Genomic DNA, 11916 nt, shown 5'->3' with positions numbered 1-11916 from the left:
GGTTATCTTTCATTTTTCATTATCATTTGGACATGAAGCACACGCCGGAGAGATATACTAGCCCCGTATACAATTGTGTGGTGTTGGAATGTCTAACTCGTAGGATTTGATGCTTTATAAAATTTCAATACATCCAGTGTACCGCTAAAAAATGTAATAAAGAAATAACGGCCATTGTTTTTAAATATTCAATTAGAATTGAACAGTCTACACAAAATTTACAATCGATCAGTGAAAGCGGCATCTTTCTAGAGGTTGTGGTTTCCGAAATCATTCTCAAAAAAATGGTTATAAACATAGAAACGTCCACAAACATATAAACCTAGCATTTTAATATATAGATTCTTTCTGTGCAAAGAACGACCATTTCAGCTACTCTGAATGCAAAAGAGCTGCTATCATTTGCATAGATGAATATGTAGAAGGTTTGCATCAGCTTAGATGTTTATGTATTATTCTTCTAGCATTAATATTGTTATTATCATTCATTCCTTGTTGTCACCTTTACCCCAAAAGAGCAGAAGCGTGTTATGTAAAACTCCAGATTACAATAGCCCACATCACTAGTGTAGTAATGTGAAGCGAAACCTATTTCGACTCGCTTTGGCAATGGCGAATCTAGGCCAGGGCCGGGGGGCCTAGACCCCTTCAGTTTTTGAGTGACAAAAATAATTTAAGCTATTATTTATATATTTTTGAAAGTTTATAGTAAACTCATGATATGTCTATCATAGTCTGGGCTCTGGCTGGCCCTCCCAGTTTTTATTTTCTAGATGCGCCACTGCTCTTTGGAGACCATGGACGTGGGTTTTCACGACTTTCTTGTCACCGATGTTTCTGTGTTCGTCTCCCTGTTGAGTCTGGCTGTCATGAAAAATGCAAGAATGAGCAATTAGAATACAAAAGAGTTTACTTTCTTTTTTAAAAAAAAAAAAGTGGCTAAGTTGTCCATCTTTGGTGCACGGGGTCACGGGTTCGATTTCTGGCGGGAGAGCATTGAGCACATTACGGTACTCCGGATTCCACCTTAAACTGTACACTGAGAAAAAAAATCGTATGTGCCGTACGTAAAAACGTATGCTACATATGTAAATCCTGTAGTTGTTGGGCTTAACGTACAGCAAACGTATATTGAAAATGCATGTTTTATAATACTTTCTGTATAAAGGGTTCCATCTATACGTACTTTCCGTATGAAACAATATAGGTGGTCACGATCTCACAAATCGACGTATATAATATATAACTGACGAATGTAATATACGTATATGTATGTAATATACGGAAGAATGTTAGATGTCAGATATCCTGCAACGGCATGATGTAACATCTAAGGGCAGTGCGTATGTAGCATATCGATAACGTATGCTCCGTACTGATTTCAGTAGTAAGCAAGAGGATTCCGTATATTTCTACAAAATACCGCTGTCCGGTTAACAGATTTTTCTCAGTGTATGTGGGGCAGCAGGAGCTTAGTGGTAGAGCGTTTATCTCTGGTGCATGGAGTCATTGGTTTGACCCCAGCTGGCACCCAGTAAACTTTGTGGTGGACAAACATCGTGTGTGTGGGTTTTCTCGGGGTTCTCCCGTTTCCTCCCACTCTCTTCGTTTCATCATTTCATTCATTTCTCATCATCACCGTCTTCTTTAGCCTAGCCGGCAAATCCGTGGGACCTAAAATTTAAAGATTTCATTTCATTTTCATTTTTTAAACTGTAGATCTATGTCTCATATAGCCTTGGAGATGATGAGAGAGGCCGCATAAAACTTCAACGAATAAGCAAACCAGGAACGAAATGCAGTAAACTGATGCGTCTCCGTAACTTCGACTTGGAGCACTAAAATAACGCAACAAATCTATGTATTACATTGTGTCATTTACGGAAATTCTATGCTCAAAAATTTTCAAATAAACTAAAATTCTCTACATCTTTAAAACACTCTCACTATGCTCCTATTATACGGAAAGAAAGTTCGGAAAGACCACACTCTATAATTTACTGTTTTTCTTTTTTTTTTTAAAAAAAAAAAGATATAACAAAGATTATTACATAATAACACCTACGCAAAAATGACCATACTCTATTAAAACTCAAGCATCTGTTAGGTCGTTTCAAAAGTTCCCCAATCATGACCAGCGTACAAATCCCGTAATTTGCTCATATAATGTTTAGCATCAATTAAACCGAATAAGACCATATATAGGCATGTTGTTTGGGTGTACTTTTATAATGTCAAAAAATAAGGTGAGATATTACAAGTTGACCAGCTGCAATGCCAGAAGCTTTGCCATATCAGATTTGTCATGCCCTAATTATATGATTGTTTATTATTGCGAGTCAGCAGCGACTTTGGAATGTAAGATTATTATTATCTCTTGGGTGGCGGTTACTTTTCCTTCCTAGCATTCAAATCTTCATGATCATGCATTTTTTTAGACTATACATTAGCATAAGAAACCTATATAGAGGAAGATAGATAGAGTATTTCATACGGACTATATACTAAAAGAACATTCACAGGTCATCAAAGAATTGAGTTGAGAGCCAGAGCACACTATCTCCACATTTGTGAAAACAGAAAGGCCTTAAGTTACATTTCTTTGCATAGCGAGTAGGCGCAAGACTGTGATCAACATTGTTAATTCTCAAACAGAAGACCTCGGGTTTGAATTCGGTAGCCGGCTGTTCTAACTGAAGATTTTCCAGGGTTTTTTGTCAGTTCCACTAGGCAACTGTCGGGATGGTAGTTTTGAGTATTAGCCTTAGCCGGCTACTCCACTTTCTTTTCCGTGAGTTTAATTTTATTTATTCGAGTGTAAATTGGTGTTGTTCGAAGATCTGTAAGATTATTAAATACATAAATAAAAAAATAAATGTAATGAACATAGAACTTGGTTATAGGGATGCGCACGAGACGCTGACAATATTCGAGTCGAGACCGGCTCTTCTAATAGAGAAATATACATTTTTCGAGTCGAGACATTACTTTTACAGTACATTTTCGAGACGAGACAGCCACAAATCTTGTCTCGTGCGCATCCCTACTTGGTTAAATTATTATTATTATTATTATTATTATTATTATTATTATTATTAGTAGTAGTAGTAGTAGTAGTAGTAGTAGTAGTAGTAGTAGTAGTAGTAGTAGTAGTAAAATGAAATCTTTCATTTAACGTCCCAGGAAAGGCTAAAGGAGATGGATGATCAATAAAAGTTAATAATTATGAAAAAATAATTGCGGAATGATAACGTTGAAGTAAACTGGAAGACTCAGAGGAAACCCACAAACACAATTATGTTCATCACAAACACACATAGTTACAATACCACTTTGTCGTCAAGTTTCGCTGTTGTCTTTTCGGTAAATTTTAGTGTAAAGTTTGAAACATTTACTTACTGTCGCTTTACCTGGTACAAAACGGTTAGCAGTAGTCAGCCAAAATTTATGGTACGTAAGTATTAAGTAGAACCTTAAGTTTTTTTCTTTAGCTACCAGTAGACCTATATATGAAGGGTACGGGGAAAAAACAAGGAATGTCCATGTATGTGCTTTTTCGTGTCCTTTGTCCTATCTGTTGGTGACTCTTGGCACTATTGGACTATCTATGCCATGCATGCGTAGATGTAGAAATGTTCATGTAAAAAGTGGCAAAAGATTTCATAATCCTATTCTTTGTACGCGGTTTTCAATATTAAAACGCCGTTATCTCGAAAATGCAGTTTTGTGACATTCCTTGTTTTTTCCCCTTACCCTCCATATAAGTATGTTTAGTAAAAATTACAGCGAACCGCTGACAAGTGTTCTGTTACTAAGTCATTGTAAAATTGAAAGTAAGTTAAGGTTAACTTCATTTATAGTTTGTGTTTCACACTAAAATGTTCCTTTCTTTAGGATGATCCTCGTATAGTACTACAAATTATGTGTTATTACACGCATTCGACTATTTGCAAGTTATTTTCAATTTATTATCCCATTTTAACTTAGTTGGCTGATTACTGTAATTGCTTTAAGAGGCCTCATCACTGCGAAATTAAAATACCGCAAATTTTACAGTAATTATGTGATATCTTCAAATAGAAAAAAGATAATCGAAAAGTGGAACAAGACCTCCCTAGACAATATTATTTTTCGTGAGATACCGTTATCAAGACTCACTTATCTGCTTTCGATTTCTAGCCATTTAGAAAATCGGCATTTATTTTCGCGTTTCTAAATAACTGCATACGCAAAGCTACTAGGTGACTCGTGATAACGCCACCTCATGCAAAATAACGTCGTCTAGGGAGGTCTTGATCCACTTTTCGATTTATCTTTTATCTATTTGAAGATATCACATAATTACTGTAAAATTAGCGGTATTTTAATTTCGCAGTGATAGGGACTCTTAATATGTCTTTTTTTGTACGGAGGCTGAATTGAACGAACTGCTTAAAGCGAAACATAAATCGTTTCTTAGTTTTGTATGCGGCCCAGCACCCATACTAGGATTCAAACCCCGGACCACTGCACAGAAAGAACAAGCATCTGCTACTTTATCACGAAGTGGCTCTTTCCTTTCTAACACCAAGCCTATATGGAAGATAGGAACCTTAATTTTAATTTGGGATCGGAACCATCAATTTCTACCAGAAATCAAATTCTCATCTCTCTCTCTCTCTCCAAAAAAAAATACTAATTTTTCTGTATAATAAGATCTGTTAGTTAAAATTCGTGTCTTTTCATGTTCGATTTCGGAGGCCTCGATGGTAGGATGTGTACTTCTAACGCAAGTAGCTCCTAGCTCAGAATCCCAGGACATCTGATTTTGTGGTAGGCATCATGGTTGCGGGTTCTCCTCCCACATTATCATTCCACCAATTAACTCATAACCGTTCACTTTCGTTAATCAGCCTTCCTTTTTTAGGCAAGAAGCCCATAGTCCTGGGATATAAAACTATGTGTTCGATTTGTGCAGCAATGATTTGAAATTGTCATCCCCCGCTTACTTAAATTTATTCTCCATCTCTGGTCTCCGAAATGCTATCGTATCCTAGTAATGTTTGTTAAAATAAGAACAGATTGATTGGTTTGTATCTAGTCCATTTTCAGCTACGAGACAGGTCCATCATACTTCTTAAAGTGGGATCTCAACCACTGTGATGCATTCTCAGCAACGAGAAGGGACCTACCGCTTAAAGTGAAATCTGATCCACTGTGATCCATTCTTAGCAACAAGAAGGGCCTACCACTTAAGGTAGGATCTGAACCATTGTGATGCATTCGGTGCTCTCCCATCGAGAATCGAACCCAGCACATTATGCACTAAATGCATATGCATGACCACAAGACTTAGCACAAGAGACTTGGTGAAAGAAAAAGTAAATAATCCTTCTATCTGAATATTTCGTATGTAGATTGGATACGGCGTCTATTAATTAATAGTTGATTAAGTTAACAATATTCTATATACATGTTGTAGCTGTATAGAATGTGGTTTTGCTACTACCTCAACTTCAGGGAAGAATGAATCAGTGAAGGGAATGGTAAAAAGTATACATGTTTTACGTGCGAAATCTTGAACTAATTTCGTGATGAAGAGTCGCCAAAAGTAATGGAACCGAATGTCACCAAAAACAAGTAGCAATTTTACGCATTTTTTAAATCAATGTCAGCTGTTTAGTCATGCCTAAAAGGTCCAACATCGAAGTCCCACATTCCTAGTTAACAATCCATGAAAAACTGATTTCCAATAACTGTAACCTCGCATCGCTGAATACGCGCTACTAACTACTTCTTATTTAAAATCACCCGTCAAAGTAGAAGAAAGAATATTCAACAATTCGAGGTTAGAATAAGACTATTTGAGGAGCTTAGAGGACAAAGGGAAAACCATGGGAGTAGCGGGCGGTTTGGTTCTTCTTGTTCTTTGTTTCAAGAGGCGTTCCAGTTTCCGAGGTGTCACGGACTTTTGGAGAAAGGATTCGTTTCTGTTATTACGTTTCGTCTCAGCATACATGACTCTTGCCACACTGGCTGTACCGAGACTACACCTCCCGTATTTTCTCTCGTATTCATTCAGTCAGCTGCCAGAGTGCAGCAGAGAAACAACACGACGCTCCTCGGGCGGGAGTGGACGCCACTATCAGATGCTTTCGTTTTTCAATTCTGTTCCGTTGTTACGCATACGGTTCATTCCGAAAGAGCAAAACCCGCGCGCGCAATAGTACGTAAAAGCGGACGTTCCCACAGTACGAAATCGCGGAAGAAGAGCGAATGATAAAAAAGAAAATAAGTGTTTGTTCTTTGTTCCAACGGCTTTTTATTACTATTAAAAAAAACACCGGGTATTCGCTGTTGCTGTTGCTGCTACCAGTATACAACGGACGGAAGTTGGTGCGATAGAGTGTGTGTGAGAGAGAAGATCGACTAATTTGTGTGATGGCGGATGCAGGGCGCAAGAGGCGTAACGCATGCGAAGCCGCCCCACCCGGCGGGAAACTCATCGGAGGAAGATTAAAAAGCTCGATAATATTGTAAAACTATACAGCAACTTTCATCAAACTATTAAAAAGTAAAAACGGCGCAGTTTGTCCTGGAAAGCTCTTCAACAGGTGAGGCACTTAGTTTTACTAAGTTAAACATCTGCTGCTACCTTCCTTTTTTTTTGGACAAGTCTTCTCCATGACTCAAGAGACAGGCAGAAGAACTCAACGACTTCCGCCACCATTTGAAAAGAAGTGTTTAATTGATTGCATATCTACAGAAAAAAAAAAAGTAAACTGAAAACGCCTTTTAAGTAGTGAAACTTGAACAACAACAGAAAAAGACATGAACTGACATTTATGAAGTGAACACTCAAAATTATTTACAATTTCCATTTCAGTTTTGGTATTTACACAATTCACTGTGTGTGTATATATTTCTTATATAATTCAGTCTGTTATCGGCAAATCTCCACCAGGACACTTGATAGAATGACTTTTTTGTATATGTATATATAGCCACGTGATCGTGTTAGTATTCGCGTTTCACAGAAATAAATAATCCTGGTCTTCCGGTATTTGCGCTGACGTGAATGTACTGTATGTATGAAGTGTTTCCAGAAGTGTCACGGAAGATTGTTTACGTTGTTTCAGTTTTCTCAGTTTATTTACGGAACAAGAAGGGGAAGATTCGTTAAACTTCTGTTTTCTTTTTGAATTTACAAATTTACGTGAAAGATTATTTCATCATCTACTAATTGGAGGAATGACAGGGAAGTGTGAGCTTCTGTTAGTGATGACCACTTTTTTTTTTTTTTTTAATCAACGTTGTAGTGTGAGTGTATAGCAAATCGACTGTTAACGTAAATAGGTCCTAATGATAATAACAAACACAACCAGCAGTCCAAATGTGTGTTTATTGTGATGTAATAACTGTGCAGTGATAAATCATTTAATTAATCATGTCTTCTTCACATAACATGGATGAAATTTACGTAATTCGAGTCCGATCTGCGACAGATCCGGCTCGTCTCTACCCTTCAGAAAGACGCTATTCAGCAACTACGGTAGCTGGTCTTGGTGCAATCCATCTACTGTTAGCAATAACTTTGGTTCTTCTGGGGTCATTGGGTCAAGTTTTGGAACCAGATGGCAATCAATTCGGTGGAGGAATCTGGTTAGGTATGGCAGCCGCTGCTTCTGGTATTGCAGGACTTTTAGCGTGGAAACGGTGGTATATAGATACGCAAATTCATTGGTTTTTTGCCTTTTCCCTCTTTTCAGCCTTAGCTTCTCTGCTTTGTATTGGACTTACTGGTTTGTCCATGGCACTTATTTACGAATCAAGAGCAGAATTAGTTCGACTTCAGTATCATGTCAAATCTCGATCTGCAGTAGGGCCATCGACTGAAATTACTACGGTAGTGGCCACAAATGTTCTTGTAGCATCTGCAATCGAACTTATCTGGTCACTTCTTTCTGCCAAAATAGCGTGGAAAGGAATGACCACCAGTGACGATGAAGCAACTCCTGGTGCTTTTACATTAGACTGGAAGCAAAGAATGCCCACCAATTTACCTCCAAGAAAGACTCCCGATATTATATCTCAGTTAGCGCGTTTCCCAGGGACATTGCCTGTGTCTAGAGTAAATCCTTTAGGGCCACAAGGTCATGACCTTCCGTCAGAGAGTACACTAGAGTACCAAGAACGAGTTAACAACTTCTTAAATGCCACAACAGCTCCAAGAGACGAACAACTAAGTCAAGAGCAACAACAAACATCTCTAGAAGATGCAGCGAAAAGACATACGAAATCGCCACATGCGTAGTGCATATATTCTTATTATACTCATTTCTCAGTAACAGCGGTGTTTGCTGTGCTTAAGCTAATGTACTTCTCTGTTGCAACGAATCAAAAATACATTTCAGTGAGTATACCTAATAATAAGTTTGATATTACAGTAGTTATGTAAATAATGAACAAGTGTTGTGAAAAGGAAACTGATAGTGAATATGTCGAATATTACCAAGGAATTTACAATACTCAAATACAACGAAACCAATTTATTTTGCTTGTTTATATATTTTTAAAAAATGTTCATTTCTTTCTTATGCTTAACTAATTTTCCGAGTTGAGTTGATTTTAGTTTAGCGTCCCTTCCAGCAGCGAGGCTATATGAGACGTGGACCTACTGATTAACGTGGAATCCGAACCACATGAGCTCCCGCCGGGAATCGAACCCGGGTCTCCCACGCCAAAGGTGCGTACGCTAACCGCTTAGCCACGGAGGAGCTCAACTAATTTTCCGAGTTTGTTACAACTAGCAACCAGAATAATCTTTTTATAAATTAGGCCCAGCGTTTCTCAAACTTTTTTCAAGTGGAGACCACTTTTAGTTCGTTAGGATATTCTACCAGCCACCTTACTATTGTTACCTTCGAAAGCATATTTATATTTTAAAAAATATTTCGAGCATATATTACTATACCAGTATATTTTTTTAAAAAATATAATGTTAATTAAATGCTCCTAATTTTAAATTTTTATTCATAGAAGAAAATCTTATTAGTATTTTTTAATAATTGGAAGCTATCAGAAACATTTTACGATAACAATTTCTCTATATAAAGTAATTAGAATTAGCGTAATCTTTGATTTACTAAAGAATATATAATCCATACTTGTGTAAGATTATCAATCATAGTACGCGATGATGCAATTCACTTGAACTTTATTTTTTCTCTCTTTTCTGGATTTAATGTTCAATCTAAGGCCTCGAGGACAACTTGCGACTCGCGGACCACAGTTTGAGAAACGCTGAAATAATCAATTGAATTCATTGCGTATTCTGATACACCAAGGGCACTTCTTAGAAAGAAAACAAGGGAAAAGGTTTGCTAATCAAAACTAGGATTGTAATCTTGTGTACAATGTGATAAGATGCAAAGTTTACCAGAATGAAAATGCAATGGTGTGCTTCGGAGGTGATTTCTCAGGCCTGTAGGTAAAAAGTTGAAAAAGGTTAGATCTTCGGACTCACAGGCCCGCAACCAGCCACAAAAGATTGGAGGGGTGCCATAAATATGCTAGAGGGGCCAAAGTCATAACACATTACAAGTATTAAAGGAGCATATAATGATGCATTGTAGTTTAGGAAGCTAACAATTTTTAAGGGGGTCCATGCCCCATAGCCCCACTTGTTGCGGGCCTGGGACTCAAACCTTTCTTACGGGGCTCTCACAGTTCTTAGGAAGCACATAATGATGCAATCAACTAGAATAGTTAATATTATTAACTGTTTTTATAGAAATTTCTACTTTTTAAAATAATATAAAATAATATAAAATTACTTCAAGCACTTGGTTAGCACACTCTGTTATAGGAATATAATTTTGATCATTTCCAGACATTCGAATTTTATCCTTTGGTTGATCACTCCTCCAACTGGGATATTAACACTCAAAGTATATAAAACTAAGTAATTATAGAAATACAAAAGAATGATTGGTATGGGGTTCGATCCGTGGCAGGGGTAGTAAGTGGATTTAAAAAAAAAACACAGTAGCGTACGCAAGGGGGGGCTCGGAGCTTTAAGCTCCTTCTATTGAACAAGATATTATTGTTCAATATTAACAGATTTGGCATATTTAAAATATATATACAAACACTTGAAATTATATGAACTTGAGACCTTGAACTCCCCCCCCCCTTGAAGAACTTCTGTGTATTCCACTGAAACCCCGAGAAGTGTTAACCAGTAAGTTCCATCTCACATAGCACCAAAAAGGAGATTAAATTTCAATTCAGAGGACATTAAACTAACTTAACAGAAGAAGGTGTCCCTGTGTACATTTTTCGGGTAATTTATTACAGAAAGGAAACAAGCTTTAAGAATTACTCTAAATTGTATGCAATCTAAGCATCGAAAAACTGAAAGTATGATAAACTTGTTTATGAAAACTTTAACTAACTGTTATCTTGGAAGCAAATTAATATTTTAGTTGTAGATAAACAGGTGAAAAAGTCAAATTTTTAATGAGTTAACACTGCATAATAGATTCGCGCAATTATGGCAAATCTCTCTACAGTATTTCTGGTCTCCTATAATTCACCGGAAAATTATGGTTAATCCAAATGTTATGTCTCTTTTTCTGGGTTTAATGTCCTATATTAGTGTATATCCCTCTATTTTTTTTAAAAAAAAATATGCTTTTAATCAAAGCACCTTAGTCAAGGAAGGTCTGAAGCTACCCGAAGAGTACATACAAAAAGCGATGCGTGGTGGTTAGTCATATACTCATGATAATACAAGATACTGTAACTTTTGTCTGTAAAGCGAAATTTGCTACTTTTTAGTTCAAGTAACTTCTTAATTGACAAATGTTCGGTCGACACTAGTATTGTTAAAAGTATTGGATTTTTTTGGGGGGGTAATTTGAATATCCGATTATTCATTTCAATATTCGAAAATTCTAAGAATGCACCAATCGAATAATGAATTATACGCATTTTCACAGCTAATTGAGGCGTGGAGTTCCTGGTTCGATATCAGCTCGCACCGAGTAGGGTTTGTAGTGAATAAACATCGTGTGGGGGTTCTCCCGTTTCCTCTGACTTTCTTCATTTCACCATTTTTATTCTCATCATCGATCACTATCTCCTTTAACATTCAGGGCATAAGAGTGGGGCAAAAAAAAACTAAAAGATTTCTTTTTTTTTAACAGCACTAGTCGGCACAAGAATATTTGTGCTCCCACCGGGACCATACAGACTAAAATGTCACAAACTAACGATCTTCTTACTTTGAAATATATATTTTTTAAAGCCTTGTATTTCCTGTCGCTTTCTTCTGTTTTAGTTACATATATGGGTAAGAAATCACCTTCGTAGTTTCTGCTTTCATTACATTAACAGTAGGAATAACGGAATAAATAATAAACACTCTTGGGACTCAAATGCAGGTTTTAAAAAAATAATAACCTCTCAGGAAGATAATCATATAAAATTTTGTGGTTTCTTAATAGAATATAGCCATATGTATTATAGAAATATAAAATTGTAAATATGCTAAGTGTAATATATATAACGTTAAGTGACTGATATATGTATAAGCTTCATTTAGTTACAGATATAAAAAAAATATGCAACAGAGGTTGGGTAAAGCAATGATAGTTATAAATAATTCCTTCTATAATTTTGTTCAAAGTTAATATTTTTTTCTCTTCGTTTCGTGGTTAACGTGTTTTTTTATTAACGAGACTATATGAGACACGGGTCTGTAGCTTTACGTGAAAACCGAATGACCTGCGCTCTCATCCAGCATCAAACTCTGGTTTCCCGCGCAAAAAGCAACGACGTTCATTATCCAACCACGAATAAGTATAGCCAATGTTCAAGAATTTAAGCTCAGCTAAAGTTTAAGAGTTTCAATCAATACATACATACATATAT

The 11916-nt window shown here is 36.6% G+C and overlaps 1 protein-coding gene across 1 annotated transcript; it reads left to right on the top strand.

The window, feature by feature from the left end:
- The first annotated feature begins 6122 nt into the window (after positions 1–6122).
- LOC145669195 (uncharacterized) lies at positions 6123–8933 on the top strand. The gene has a single exon (XM_081737519.1). It carries the CDS (start codon positions 7427–7429, stop codon positions 8291–8293), a length of 867 nt encoding a protein of 288 aa, XP_081593645.1. The 5' UTR covers positions 6123–7426; the 3' UTR covers positions 8294–8933.
- The last annotated feature ends 2983 nt before the right edge of the window (positions 8934–11916 follow it).

This window comes from Thermobia domestica, chromosome 13, assembly GCF_964235325.1.
Source record: "Thermobia domestica chromosome 13, izTheDome1.hap1.1, whole genome shotgun sequence".
In the NCBI taxonomy this organism is placed as follows: domain Eukaryota; kingdom Metazoa; phylum Arthropoda; class Insecta; order Zygentoma; family Lepismatidae; genus Thermobia; species Thermobia domestica.
This window is presented reverse-complemented; position numbering and strand designations above follow the sequence as displayed.